Here is a 16165-nt window from a genome sequence, read left to right as displayed (position 1 = left end):
ATCCAACCTGTTCTCTTCCTTGGCTGAAACATGTTAAAACTTTGCAAAAAATCAGCTTTTATAAAGGTATTTACAAGAGTTCCTTTTTCCTACTTAGGCTGTACAGTATTTTTTTCACCAACATGATGGATATTTAACATGCAGAAATAACCTTTTTCTGAGATTTCTTATTTAATTAGGTCCTAAATGCCAGTGACACCTTTTGCCAGGACACATCTGAACCTCAGAAGACTCTTCCCTTCCACACGTCTGACTCTCAGGGCATGTGCTGCCTGTGAGCCACGTGCAGGGTTTACAGCTCCATGTGCCCCATGTCACCAAGGAGAGGCAGAGAGCACTGGTGGGGACAGTTTCCTCCTCCCCAAGTCCCTGGGCAGGCCAGCTTCTGAAGAGCACTGGCTACAGAACATGCATACAGCTATGGAACCAGCAAGAGGTCCCAAATGAGCCCAGTTATTGCAAGGTTCTAAGCTCTTTCTCTGTGCCAACGGTGTGAGCGCTGTTAGCAACACTGACATCTAGACTTCAGTGCCTGGAATTTAGAAATAAAAAGTAACCATTCTAGCTCTAATTTACTGAAAACAGCCTTACACGTGTTCAGTTGGATGAGCTTTGATGCTTTGAGTTGACAGAAAAGACCCCTGTTAATTAAGAGGTTACTTTAGAAATAGTCACTAACTGACTTCACCAGCCCACAAACAGCTTGGCCACCAAGAGCCACCTCAAGGCCTTCTAGGCTACAAACCACACTGGGGGAGCCCTAGAGCTGGACACCTCAGCCAGGAGCTTCACAGCCCCTGTTTTTTCCTGGAAAAGCTTGACACAAGGGGCTGGAATGACCAGAATGTGACCACCACAGTGAATGCACGTGCACACTACGTAACCTGACCTAACAGCAGCAGCAAACTGCTCCACCCCAGTATCAGGGAATTATTTGCCTATAAAGAAAATGAGCTGCTGCAAGTCTGCTCATATCTTCACTAAGGACTTGGCCATCATTGACCTTAAACCACCAGCACAAATCATATGCTTATTACCTAAATAAACCAGTTTTCTAGGTTTGAAGTCAGTATAATCAACTTGTTCAAGAAAAGACCTGCAAGGACAGAGTCCTTCAATTAAAGTCAAGAGGACAAGTGTGAATTATCCATACATTTGCCATTGAGGGCACAATAATTTTTTTCCCCTTGTTTGAAAAGAATCTTAGGGGCTGTCAGTGACAATTGGGAAAACTAATTTCCTTGCCTTGTTATGAAAAGGTACCTACATCAAAAAGTGATGCAAACTGCAGAAAAAGCTCAGTATTCTTTTCATATGAGGGGTGAAAAAAAGCAGCAATTGCCCTTCAAACCCTCAGAGCGAGATGTGAAATGACAGAACTGACACCAAAGACAAGTCCCAGTCCAGGACTTTGAGGTATATGAATGGCCACAGAGGAACATACACATGGATGGGCTTCCATGACATTGAGAACAACATGTTTTACATAAAATGAAAAACAAAACTGTTGTACAACAGCATAAGCCAAATTAAGGAGATATACACCAAGTCTGGGCACAAAACATGAGGGACGAAACATTTTTCAGAAACCAAAAGACAACTGAGTCTCTTTCTTTTTTAGCACCATCAACCACATTCTTTTGCACATAAACTGAGTCCAAATTTTACAAGGCACATATTCAGAAAATTTTTGTAAAAAGGAAATAATCTAGAGTTATTTGTGATCTGAAGTTAAACATAGAAAGTTACTCACGTACAAACAGCACCTCACCTAGAACCCTAAGAATTCTTTGTTCTTTTTTTCTCTTTTAATATTTTTCAAAAACCTGGTACACCTGGCCTGCAACCAAGTCTGTAACTGTGACTAATCGAATGACAGGGCCACAGGGACGGGAGCTGGAATGTGCTTGGGTCATTTGAACTTCCTAACCCCAATCTGGATGTCTAAGGTTTGCTGACTTTGTTTGGTCTATCCCACCGGATGATTTCCTTGGCACTGATACAGGTGAGGGGTTTTTTTTTGCAGTCAACTAGATCAGTGTTCAACTGTAACATCAAAATGACTGCTCAGAACTTGAGAGACTGAAGCTTTGGCTGGGATATTAAATTCTAAATCGTAAGAACCTAATAAAAGACAAAAATAGTCTTATAAATATTTATAATTTATTCTTATTACATTTTATTTATTACTGCAGAAAGTATGAACCATGGAAAATTGCACAGAAGCCACCAAGCTTAGCATATTATATGTGAAAGACCATTTTTTACATTCTGGAAACAGATAAACAGAAAAGCTTCTAAATAAATCCTTTAAAGCTCCTAATCCAAGACCAACATGATGATTATGATTGTCAAATGCTCTTGCAGAGCATGTGTTAGGTGCTCTAATTGTTTGATGTGGCAGAAATAACCATGTACCAGCAGCTGTAGCTAAAAACTCAAGCCCATCTGGTTACTTTACACACACTAAGAATGGCTTCTTGTTCAGACAGGCAATGACCACTGAAAAAAAAAATAAAATTGTGAAACCAACCATTTTTCCTGTTAAATATTTTGACAATATTAATGCAGGAACTCTTGAGCTGTGCCCTTGCTTTTTACAGTGGAAGTAATGGGTTTTATTGGGCTCAGCTGCTACTACAGCCTGTAGTGTTCCAGAGCTTGCTGGGCTCCTGCTCTGCCAACAGCTCGAGTGAAAAACTGAAGGTGCTGTGAGCTGCATTTGGTGGAAAATCTACAACTGACAAACCCGATGTCAGAACCAGAGTTATCAGGATGTTCTTTTCATTATTATCTATTATTTGTAATGTAGAAACTGAATTTAAATATGTGCAAGAAAATTATTTGCCACTTGGTCTTAAGTCTCACGTAACGGATCAACCTCCCCTCAATTTACAGTGAAATCTGAATCATGGCCAAATTTTGTCCTGTGACACCTGCTCACATGATAACTACTGATTGGTTTAGGCTCTACTTGAACAAGACAGAGAAATTCAGATCATGATGCTGTGCAGTGAAATACCCTTTTGGTAGTCCAAACAACAGACTTATTCTACTACCTGGAGTCCTTTGCCTGCAGGCAGCATCGTCCTCCAAAACTTAGATTACTTTAAAACTGTTGCAATAAAACCAGAAAGGGCCCAGCAAGTGAAATAACAATGAAAAAAAGTCAAGGGGGAAACAATGAGCTTAGACTTATCCTCTTACTTCTATGTATTTAACCTACATACTTCAGGAAGGAAGAGGCTGGATGACCAATCACTTGCCTTTTTTTGTGAATCACCTTAATTCTGAACTTTTTATTCTGAGCTTTCTCATAACCTTGAAATCCAATAATGATAAAATTCCAGAGATATTATGGAGACCACGAGGGCACTGAACTGAACTGTACTGTTACAGATAGGACATTCAGAATCAGGCCTGGAGTTGGCTGGACAGATTCTTTAATACAATAAAAATAGCCTTTTCTTTCCCACATTTTACTATCTGTCTTTGTTTATTCAACCATTCAGCAAACCCAGCTGGATCACAGACATTGTCATCAAAGAAACATTCTAGGTCAGCCAGAAGTGGATGCCAATTGTCTAAAAATAAATAGAGGCTTTGTCACTGGAGTATAATTTTAAGGCCCATGTAATGAATAATGGAATAGTAAAATCTTTCCAGGCAAGTGGGATACATGGATTTCAAGCAGAAAGATTTCACAGTTAATCTGAAATTCACAGCTATTGTGAGCTCCAGATAACCTAATTTTTATGTTACTTCAATAAAAACTATACATGGAGGAGCTTATTAAAAGGTTTGGTATTGCTTTTAAATATTTGCAGAGCTGCTGAATACCATGGGAGACAGATGAGCATTAACCTGCCACACAGACAGGAAAACTGAAACAATGTGCTGAGCCAATTTCCTATGGGTCACCAAGTGGCAGAACTGGGATCAGATTTCACACTTTCTAGCTCTTATCCCTGATATCATGCACAAATTATTTCCTCTAAGCTAAGAGACAAGATAAGAACACATAGCTTTATCAATATAGCCTAATTGCTAAAGATCTTGAAGGAGCTTAAATAAGAAGCAGAAGGCAAAGATGTTGTAACAAGTAGAGCTTGGCCCTGTAAATATTAATTTAAAGAAAATTCCTTTAAAAAATTCCTTTACAAAAAGGTTTAGAGGCTACTTCCTCAAAGCATAAATACAAACGTTTCCAATTGCAATTTATCCAAGTCTCATCAGCAAAGATGAGATTTTGTCTCAAGTGTAAACTTGAAGAATAAAAGATTACGTGGAAACTCATTGTGTATTTGTAAATCAAACTGAATTTTTGCTCCATTTTTTATGGTTTTCAATGATTCTTACATAAAACATTTTCCAACCTTTTCTACTCAGCTCAAGGTGCCCTAAAAATGGAATGGTGCAAGGAAGACCCTGCAGAGTTAAAAAGTGATGCTGGACACTTAGAGAGATGATAGAAACCACACTCTAAAAGAAGGGACATTCAGGTGAACAATCTTCTGGTTAGCAGCTGTCAATCTGTCAATGCACCAGAGTCAGAAGCCCAGAGATTTGAGCTGGAGCAGCACCAGGGGTCATTTACACTGAGGTAGAAATGTTGTTATTTCAAATTTTTTAGAAATGCACAGTTTGCCCCCAATCCCTTCAACTTGTTAGAAGGAATCTCATTTAGCAAAATGAATTTACATTCTATTAAGAACACAAGAATCATCGATAAAACTACAATTTCAGAACCATTAAGCCAGATTCAAGGTACCTCTTTGTTATCTCCTTTTCACACACAACAGACGGGGAGCAGGAAGGGAAACTTTCCATCCCCAGCTGGGCAAAATGCACAGGTTCATGTGAACCCTCACTCTGTGCCAGGACAGATCTCACGTTGTACAGTGTTTTGTACGTAAAGTACAAAAGTATGTAAATAACCAACTAGCTCAGTTAGTTATTCAGGCTGGAGAAGAGAAGGCTCCAAGGAGACCTCATAGTGGTCTTGAAGAAGGTCCAGGAAAGCTGGGGAGGGACTCTTCACCAGAGAGTAGTGATAATACAAGGGGTAATGGTTTTAAACTGAAAGAGGGGAGATTTAGATTAGACATCAAGAGGAAATTCTTCCCCATGAAGACAGGAAGGGACTGGAACAGGTTGCCCAGAGAAGCTCTGGCTGCCTCCTCCCTGGAGGTGTTCAAGACCAGGTTAGATGAGGCTTGTGCAGCCTGGTCTGGTGGGAGGTGTCCCTGCTCATAGCAGGGAGGTTGGAACCTGATGGTCTTCAAGGTCCCTTCCAACCTTCACCGCTCTATGATTCTATGGTTATGGCAATAAAATACTATATATTAAGAAACTTTGTAATGCAGAAATAATCTCACATTCTTTATAAACTCTACTGGCAGCTCTACTCCTTTGTACTAGTAACAATAGTACCCTCCTTAAGTTACACTGAGCCATGGCAGGCACAGGCTTCGAGAAGTAGCAGTTTTGGCTTTCTTTTCAGCACTCAGAAGATTGTATGACATGAAGGAACAGACTAACTCCCCAAGAACCATAAATTCAAGTCCTAAAACAACAAAGGATGTCAATATTTCTTTTAGAAATGGAAGTCTCTAAATTGATCGTCATTGAGCTGGTTGTTTTCCCTTGTTCAGTATTTTGAAATCATCAAGATAAAATGTCCCGAAAATGACACCGTAACAGAGAAAGTGAATCTAATCCATTGTTTCTTGTAAAACCAGGGAATTACTGAAAGACTCTACTTCTGGCATTGCCTCTGTGAGATACAGCTCTCTTATGCTTTTGATAGCTGATGTTACTGTAAAATACAGTAGAAATGACATTACATCTCTTCAGAAGGAAATCCAACCCGTTTCTAACCTTCCAAAAGCTGAAATTGTTTAAAATCAAATGCAAACTGTCTCAGACACAATTTTTTAATTGGCTGGGACTCTACTTCTCCTTAAAAAAAACTAACAAAATACTTCTTTACAGTCCTCTAATTCTGTGTTACAACTCAAAAAAAATTTCTTAGGTTTCTCAAAGTGCTCACACAACCATGATAAAAATGGAGTGGAAAAAAATATTTAAACAGGAAAAAAGGCAGAAAAGGTTTTGCACGTTTTTCTCATCAGGTCAGAGTCCAGCTTTCTCTTACATTGATTCCAAGAAAACAAAATAAAAAATTATTCACACTCCCCAAATTTAAATGCTGAGAAATTTGTGGTATCTTCCCATCCTCACCCTGCCCACTCCAGTGAGCCTCCAAGCAATGGGAATTAGAAGCCACAGCAATGACAAGAACGTGAATCCAAAGCTTCCCAGCCTCTCTGGGAGAACACGTCGGATACTTGTGACCACAAACTTGCCTTTGTTTACTCTGTTGTGAAATACTTCATATTCTGCTCAGTTCTGTGGTTATAAAAGGCTTAATGAATAAAATCTGCTTTAGAGATAATACACAGGCTATTGTGAAGACAATTCCCTGTAAACATTGATACACAAACACTACCCAAAAGATACAAAAGATAAAGGCTGTCTGAGGTTACTCGAAGAACAATCTCATAGTGTTAATTGACACAAAACAAAACATTTATCAACAGATTTATCTCTTCAGAAGGAAGAAATGAAAGCTGCAAGGACTCAAACATTTTCTCCTGCTGATGAGATGCAGACAGGCAGCACTCAAAGGGAAAGGTGACAAGATAACCCAGGTTGCTTTGCACAGCTGGCAGAGTTCATTTCTCCTAAATTGAAAGATCAGCTCAAGAGGAAAACTTAAGGTGCTGGAACAATCTGGGCTCGTGTGATGCTTGTGTGCTCACTCAGTGCTGAAACACTTGCTGGAGCATGGCTTCACTCTGCCTTTCTTTCCAACTGGCTGAATCCAGTCTGAGAGTGTTTCACAACACCTTGCCCAGACTCCAGGCCAGGGAAGCTCAGCTGTCAAAAGTCCCCAACATCACATCCCCCTTCCAAGTCAGAACTTAGAAACATATTAAACGGTTTAAAGACCAACATTAATGTAACATGAAATATTCACAGTCAACCCTGTGGTTAAGTTACAAACTGTTCAGTTAGGAAAATGCTCTCTCTGCACTGCTTGAACCTTCTGGGCTCCCTGCAAGCACTGATACTGCTAAGGTAATGGGCCTTGCTCCCTGGTTCCTCTCCTTGGCACATTCGTGGTTTCATCCTACAGCTTCTGCCTGTTTGCAATGTTTTCTGGCAGAATTACCTCCTGGAATTTGTGCATCTATCTTCTGCTACTGCATATTGTGCCTGTCGGGGTCAGCTCTCATGTACAACCACAGGACAAGTTGATGAGACATCCCTGCTCCCCTGTCCTACTGCAGACCTACAGGTTGTCATTTTCAAAAGCGAAGACCAAAACCATTATGGATATGTTAAGTCTTATGAGATCTTTCAGTCCAAGCCTCTCAGACACACTTTCTATGCAGTGCAGGCATTCTTGTTTATATTTTTCTGTTGCACTACATGCCAAGAGGTGATACTCAATGTTTCATTGCTGCTATTCTGTACAGACTGGTATGCAAGGGATTTAATGAATCTGAGGCTACCACAAACCTTTGGATTAAAATAAATAAAACCAATTGAACAGTCACAGTGCATTTTTCAAACACTTGTTTTGAACCAAACAATGAAACCCCTGGTTTGCTCCCTTAAATAAAATCCCTTCTACCAGCTCTGCTGAATTCATGCCCTGGCACTGGAGTTCTGCTGCCTCAACCCTCCTGCTGCAACAGTTTTGAGTATTTCCTGCAAGGTCCCATCCTCTCTGGTAGCTCTGGCAACTGCAGGCCACATTATGTCTGAATCTGGACAGGCTTTGTTTGTGTATAGTTGGTTTTGATCAGGTTGACATGTACTAAATTTAACTCTGGTCTTTGTTCCACTGTGTGTTTGGCAAAAGCTCTAGAAACAATGTCTGCAAACAAAGTATGTCCAATAGTTTTGTATTCCATTGGCTAATAGTACATGTGCTGTCAAAAGAGCAATCTTTATACTCTAGTGGGACATCACCCATTTGCTCTATTTGGCAATACCAGTTAGTGGCTGATGGTCAGCTGGCCTCCCAGAGACAAGTCATGAAAACTTTTCACACAGCTGCACCAAAGCCAAAACCTCTTTTTGACTCTACCGGTGCATCATTATTTTTCCTTCCAGCAACTACACATACCAGTTCCTGACTTTTGTTTCTGATTACAGAGGTAAAAGAAGTGTACAGAGTCAGAAAGGTAAAATATTTTGGTACTGCTGCAGTCCTGGGGCTTCCTATGTTTCGCTTGTTCTGGGGTGGGAGGGACAGGGTGTAGAATTTGTGGATTTACAATCAAATCTGTGTTACCTTTAGCCATCAGCATCCTTCAGCTGCCAATCCAGACCACTCCTCACATAGAAATCCCCTCTGCATCTCTTCCTAGTCCATCTAGGCAGCAGGGTGCTAACAGCTCCATCTCTAATGTAGCCTTTCTGCACTCCCTCTTCTGCTTCTCCAAATGTGGCACTGACATCCATGGATTTGACACTGTATTGAGATTCCCCTCTTCTCTCTTTTTTCAACTTCATACCCAGCTATACTGCCTCTTCTGAAATCCACCACTCCAGCTACCCCAATGCTCACCCCACCTCCAGATGTGACCCTCTTCTCTTCTGCTCCTCACCCTCTCCCAGGGCATGAACTGACCACAACCTGAACATCTTTGCTTCAAGCCACACGCCACCTTGGGCTTCCTCCACGGGACCCTTCCCAGCACGTGAGCTCTGTGCACTACAAGTCAGACTAACTCCAGTCCGTTATTTCTCGCCTTTCCTCCCAGCTGAGTACACATCCAAATATAGTGACAGTGCTGCTGAGACTCAGAGATTTTTCCAGCATACAAATGCAGACAAGACTGCTGCAACGACCAAGCATCCACTCAATAAATACTTTTGGCAGGCCAAACTGTCCCCCTGGGTTGTCCATTGGCCATTGCTGCTCTGCTATCAAAACCATGCTGCAATTTTCAACAGAGCATCTCTGCAGCTGAACTGGGCTCAAATTACGATCTGAGAAAACTGCCTCTTTCAAACAGATTTAAATGAAAATAAAAATGCAAATATGCTTTTTATGGACTCTTATTACAGATCTCCTGTCCTCGTGAGCAGGCGGAGCAGCTGGATCAAACAAACAAAATACTTAACATAGTTATTTCTGCTGGGATCCAATTCTGTGATCCCCCTGATTTCTGGGTGCAGGTCCCTTGTTCTGCAGTATTTTCCACTTCTCATGCCCACAGCAGCAGATCCAACCCCACAGCTTTTACTACAAACCCAGTGGCTTGCTTTGATGGACCAATTCTACTGCTTTAAAAAGCATTTTGCTCCTGAGGCCCTTCCACCAGATTGCTATCACAGTCTGAGCTCTTCTCACAGAAACAATTTCAAAAATCCTCCAAATCTGAAAAACTTGTTCTCGAATCTCTGATTGCTCACAGGATTTTCTACTATTTCAACCACTTTTAGCACCTTCTCTCTTCTAAGGTAAAAACATCTCTCCTCTGTGCTTCAGATGGTACTGGAATGCAGCACTGTCCTAAATTCTTCAATTCCATTGCACAGTCACCTTCCCCTTTCAGATTTGAGAGAAAATTGTTAAGTGTCTCAAGTGTGTCAAAACAGTTCTTGCTGTCTAACACTATTCCCTTTGCTGTACTCACTCCACTCTTGTTAACCTTCCTGTACACCTAGCAAATTTCAACTCAGATGCATTCTGCATCCTCCCTTCTCCCACTGAGGATATCTTCTGTTTCTTTTTTATGCCTCGTACCACATGGAAATTCAATGATCACATGAGATTTTTGAAATGTGTGCATTTTTTTTTTTTTAATATCCTGGTCCAAGTTGGCTATACAAAATAGAAACACAACTTTCACAACCCTCTACATGTATTTTGTCCCAAAACCTCAGCTTTTAAAGGAGCTCTCACCCTGCTGGTAAGAGCACAACCACCTGGCACAATTCCATTTTTTCCCTGAAATAAATAGAGCTCTCATCAAGAAAGGCTGTGGAGGAATGATTGACTGTATAACATAACATTGACTGATTTGTAATTAAAAATATGATACTGATGAGGAAAGCAGCCTCAAGTAACTCAATAGAAATTACATTAATACAGGAATATCAAACAACTGTGCAGAAAATGAGAAGGAAAAAAAAAAAAGCGGCACTCCCTTGTATTCTCTGATCTCAATTACTGCCCACACTCAAATGTGATTTCTAGATGAAGTCATAATTTGAGATCACATTTATGGTGTTGTGCCAGAACCTTTGTGCTCCTGCCCACACTGGGATTAAAGGGCTGGAAGCCTGACAGGGATTGAGCTGCTCAAGTACTACCTGGCACTCAACTCAGGAACCCAAGGGACTGAGCTGCCCAAATCCCTCTGACTTTGAGAAAGGCTGTTCAGTCTTCAAAACCAGTTAGACAAAAGAGGCACAAGCAAACTCCAGAGGCACCTGTGCAGTGTAGTCATGAAGTTTCAGCAAAAAAGCACAACCAAGAAGAACGTCAGGAGAGGAAGGAGCCAGGAAGGTGGCCTTTGATGGGGTTAGGAGAACCAGGGGAGACCACAGCAAAGCCAAAATGAAAAGATTCTTTCAGGAGCCAAACTCTTCCCAGAGCAACTAAAGATGCTGAAGAGTACCCCGAGGGTGAAAAAAGCCCCTGATTAGACATATGGATGACTAATGTAAATAAAATGGGGGAGAGGGAGAGGGTCTACCTCTTGACCTAAAAAGAGCAGCTCAAATGGGCTTTAAAGAATAGCACAAAAATGAAGATTTAAGTTAATTCTTCAGAAAGTGCTATATATTCCTGAGAAGATCCATGCCTGTTTTTCCACAGGAAAAACTTTCAGAATCAAAATAATTCTGAAGCAATTTTAAATTTACAGCTCACATAGAATATAATATTCTAGGATCTTCTGTCAAGCCCACATGCCCTGGGACACCATCACTCCCCAACAGCATTCCAGTAACAAGCTGCACTTAGAGAGGCTTATGGGAACTGTTCCTCCTAATTTTTTTCCTTTTTGAAGTACCTATTCTCAAAGCAACTCTTAGCTACAGACTTACATGCAGAGATATGGAGGAAAAAGCCTCATTTTGAAGTCATTTTCTCTGAGGATACCTCACAAACTCAGTGCCACAGCATCATGCTGACCGTGGTCACAGCCCAGAAGTGCCTGCTGTTATCTCTGGGGGTTCTAATTCAACTCCCACAGCACCTGCAACAGAGCCAAGGAGACTGCACACCTGAGAATAACTGCCTGTGCACCTACTCTGAATTTTACAGGAGTAAGAACCACGTATGAGAGTAAAACTTAACACAGACAACTCTTTTCAAACACGAGCTCTTGCTGCTTCTACAGCCTGGCATGAATCATCCCTTGCAGTAAGATGCTATCAACAACAAAGCAGATAGTGTCATAGGAACCATAAAACTTAATGGACCGTAACACTAAACACATCCCAGCCTCACAGGAGGCAGCTATCATTATTGGCACTCTGCAAGTTCATATCCTTTAAAGAGATTATTCTAAAGCTAGATGAATTTTTTATTTTGGGTTTATTTTTTAACACCAAAAACAATTTTTGCTTTTAATTTTTCCACCCCCAAAACATTTATTCTGATACATTTTGGTTTGAATGCCACAAAAGTAAGTGCTTGGTGTGTTTTTACTCTTATGTTTACTGCTTATGATGTTGTAGTTTTCTCACTGAAGCGAAGAACTTCCCACATCATGAAAAAGGAAGTCTGAGGACTTTTTAGTGGTTCATTTTTACACTCAGTTGGGTTCAAGAACCAAGGATTTTTATTCTGTTCAATTTTGCACCAATTTCTGCACTAATAATAGTTGCAGCAGAAAAGCAAACAGATGACAAATCAATTTCTCATTTTAATGAAATGTTTTACTTGAAACAGAAAAGACAATTCTCAACAACTTCAACATTTGGAATTCATGTGGCATTCGTATGAATATGGGAAAAAAAATCAAAATAAATGTCAGTTTTCATGCTGACATCAAGGCCTGACTAATAAAAACCAACCCAATTAACCACAATGGCTGAAGTCTGTGACTTGAAAGTTCTTGATCATTAGTGTTTGCAAATGCTGGGAAGAAGGACTTGGGAAGAAAGGCTTAGGAATAAGAGCTGCTGGATGCCATGTGCCATTCCAACTGGAGCTGGGGAAAACCACCAACTTGTCAGTTGTGTTTGCCTGGTCTAAGCAAAACAGATTTAAAGAGACACAATTCACTTCCAGGGGATAATTTACATAGCCTTGATTTTCTTTATGAAATATACTTCTCCTCTTTACAATTACACACAAGTCCATAGTTAAAGGGATGTGTTTTTCATTACAGAAAATCCCAAAGAGGAAACTATAGATTTGTCTAGAAATTTCAATGACTTAAGGAAAGAAACAATGAAGACAGTCAAAATCTCTCCCAGCACTGACAAAGCAGAATTGCACTGATAAAATGTCACAGTTTACATTTATTTTAGATAGAGGCTGAAAGGAAAAGCTCAGTAGTTCAGGAAGGAGAAAAAAAATACAAAAATTAACAATAAAAATGTATGAAACAATCTGGCTTAGCATGATGTAATGGAAGAGGAAATAGCATTAAAACCCTCTTAGAAACACGAAATGTGGGTAGTTTGCTCTGGAGGACCAAGGCCAAGCAAGCAGTGACTTTGCAGGCTAGAGCCTGGGAATGCACTGGGAAGTGCTGCAGAAAACCAGAGATAATATTCCTGTCCTGGTGCTGCTGCTGGCAATGAGACCAAGAGCAGGAATATTGTCCCTTCAGTCAGCTATGCTGCAACATTCTAGGAATTCTTTTATTCCTCTGAGTCCTTTTAGCTTTGGGCAAGTTTTTGTGAGAGCTTTCCAGAAAAACAAATTAACACGGAATTTCTGTACAGTGAAAAGGAAAATGACCACTCAGTGACATTTAGCTGTGGCATCTAGCAGTGCTGCAGGCTACTAAATGTTATTAAGGGTTATTATAAAAAAAGGTATGTTCAGAGAAAAAGAGGACCCAATTCCAAGTTCAGGTGTTCGGATATTGTTAGGGTGTCATTCCTTCCTCATGAATCTTGTCACTCTTAATGCACACTATCCATCAGTGAACCATTCTGCTCTTTTCAAGGCCAGTGACAGATTTTATAAAAACAAAGTTTGACAAAGTCTCCAAATATATATGTATATTTCTCTATCCTCCCAAGATAATGCAAAAGACAGTATTCAACACATGGAAAACTAAAGCAAAAAAGATTCCAGAAAGTGACAGATATTGGTAAGCTAAGATTTGTATTCTCCAGAGCAAGTGATCTAAATTAAATTTTCCCAGAAGGGCATTTCTAACGAAGACATTTGCAACTGATGTAACTCATAAATGCTCTTCTATAGCAGCATTTTCTTAAAGAACAGAAGAAAGTGCCACCTGAACTGTTTTATCCACCCATTTCTAGGTCAGTCATTCAGAATTCTGGACTTCCTCAAGTACTACTTATCTGCTCCAGATAATGTTGATGGATGCAAATGTTTAAGAAGTATCTTATTTTGGAAAATCTCCATGGAAGAAGGAGCATCTGTTCCTTGTGTTCAGGGCTTTTAAGTATAAACTTACATAACCGGTCATGCAATTACACTCATGAGTGATTTTTTTGCTGTTGTTAAGGATTCAATGTTGAACTAAATGGACTTCAAATAATGGTAAAACTGTTAGGATCACTTGGAAAATAATTAGGCCAACAACAAATGTTTCTGACAGTCCCATTCCCATTACGCAACTCTAAGTCATATTTCATTTAATTTAGAACAGATGATTCACTGATCACTCCTTTCTTAAGGTTTCACATAGTGCCTCTCTGACTTAGTCCCATTGACAATGAAAAATACACACCATAAAGTAAAATCATTTGGTATTTTACCAAACGCCTTTGAAGATCAAGGCCCAGTTTTCCAGCAGTGCACAAACAGACTGAGCAGTCCTTCCTTTAGCAGACTCACCATCTGGGTTCGCACCAAAATGCAACCCTTTAGCCCATGGCTGTGTGAGGCGAGCACAGAATGAATATCATAGGCAAAAGAACTTTACTATTTACTTTTGGCATGGCTTTGTATGCAACACTGGGCACATTCTCTTTCCTAGACACTTGCAGCCCGTTTCTACCATCTAAAAACATCTTTTCTGCCTATTGAGCTACTATAAAACAAAACTTTCTGGCAGGAAAACACGATCCCGCCAAGGATAAAAAGTCACTGTGCCACTGTCAAAACAATCTCATTCATTTCTCTGCTTTAATCTTTCTTACAGCTTTCTCCTCTCTACATGGACATCTCCTGTGTTCATATGTGCAGCAGAGCAGATGTCCTGTCCTGAACTGCAGTTCACTAGTGTCTTCTTACTGTTCTTTACATGAAATGCTCTAATACTAAAGAAAAACTTGAAACCCAAAGATCTCACAACACAGTTCTGGAATTTAAAAGCACTGATAAGTATTTTTTCATTGCTAGCTGTTACATCTACTGATTTACTGGCACCACTGACATTTTGCCCTGACTGGGTTTGATGCATCACAGCAACTTTTGCAGCCCTAGGCAACTCAACCAGTGAAGCCCATGAAGAGACTTAGTTCTGGGCTCAGCACTGTCATACCAACTCAAAAGCAAAACAGAGTGAGTCTTGGAAAGCATACACAAAAGCTCAGTGTAAGATGGGCTGGATTTGAAGACAGTCCTTCAGTGTCACTGCTGTGGGATTGAGATCCCTCATTTTCAGTTCACTAGAAAATCACACCAACATGATAAATAACTTAATTCTAGGACTTCCTCCTGGTGAACTCAGTAACACTTCTGCTGTTTAACACAAATATTTAGCAACATTCCAGAAGCATGGAATGACATATTTCAGGAGCAAAAATAGTTGTAAAAAAAATGAAGCAAGTTATAAAACACATTCATTGATAGCTCAACCCTGGTTGGAGCCCAGAGTTTCTGTCAAAGAAAAAAAAGAGTATCTGCGTGTAAAGCAGAACTGCTTTTTGCTTCCAGACCCGTCAGGAACTGATAGCTTTAGCTGAGTATTTGATGGAGCCAATAGACAACAATTAATCCCAGCAGACTGGATCAAACAAAATGAAGCAAGTTTACAATTTAAAGCACTTATTCCACAAAGAAGAATTTTGTTCACAGAACACCAAAGAAATGGCTAAGACAAGCAACAGTGGATGATTTTCCAAACATCCTTTCCAAACGTTATACACAGTAACAGGGAGACGTGCTTTGAATCAAGTAAATGTATCCCAGTTAATTAAAATAGCCTCTGATATTAGCACTGAAAACTGTACTGTTGATCTGGGATTTCAATGTTTAAAATAAGCAAAGTGGTCATCTTGTAGGTTTTTTTTAATATTTGCATTTGAAATAGAAACACACAGGAACTACCAAAAAATACACTGAATTATATGACATCCTACGATTATCTCCCAGTCAGCACCAACCACAAAATTATACTCCTTAATCATCCTCTTTCAATGTACCAGATCTTCACTCAGCTAGTTTGAAATATTTTAGGGATTCTGGAACACCGGACAGAAAATATTTCTGAACTATGGAAAGGATCTGAATACACAAACAATAGACATAAAAGTCAATCAGGTGGTCAAATCTCACTATTTTTAACATTAGATGGTTAAAACCCTGAAAACTCTGTGTAAATCACCCAGATTGTCTTCTAAAAAGAAAAGTTCACTCTTCCTCTGCAACTGAGTCGCCGTGATTTAATTTTTACAAGGGATAAGATTTTGTGACCAAACATGGCAAAATGCAGGGGCTTTTTGATGGAGACAAAAAAAAAGGGAAGAAGCCATTTCCCATCTCCATGCACTGAACTGAGCCACAAAAGATTCCCAAAGTCACAGCCACTGCTTGTGAAATACAACAAAACCCCATTATCCTTTAACCGAGACCGACAACACGGACATCTAGACACAGATTGAAGTCATCAAGATTTACTGTTGTGCTTAGAACAGAGGAAAGATTAATGATGTTAATGGTCTGACCTCTCTACTTGCCATTTAATTACCTGACAAC

The 16165-nt window shown here is 40.0% G+C and overlaps 1 protein-coding gene across 7 annotated transcripts in view; it reads right to left on the bottom strand.

Moving 5' to 3' along the window:
- Positions 1–16165, bottom strand: part of BANP (BTG3 associated nuclear protein) — a 125032-nt gene that overhangs the window by 38024 nt on the left and 70843 nt on the right. For 3 of the 7 annotated variants that reach the window (XM_010001100.1, XM_010001095.1, XM_010001098.1), the window contains 3 exons: positions 11412–11433; positions 6461–6465; positions 2686–2716 (listed from right to left, as the gene is read on the bottom strand). The exons of the other annotated variants lie outside the window; for them this stretch is intronic. In XM_010001100.1, the coding sequence (XP_009999402.1) occupies positions 2686–2716; positions 6461–6465; positions 11412–11433 (58 nt within the window). The remainder of the gene's footprint in view (positions 1–2685; positions 2717–6460; positions 6466–11411; positions 11434–16165) is intronic. 7 annotated transcript variants of the gene reach the window in all.

Source organism: Chaetura pelagica, unplaced genomic scaffold, assembly GCF_000747805.2.
Source record: "Chaetura pelagica isolate M959 unplaced genomic scaffold, ChaPel_1.0 scaffold227, whole genome shotgun sequence".
Taxonomy (NCBI): Eukaryota; Metazoa; Chordata; class Aves; order Apodiformes; family Apodidae; genus Chaetura; species Chaetura pelagica.
Note: the sequence above shows the minus strand (reverse complement) of the source record. Positions and strands in the feature narration are given on the sequence as shown.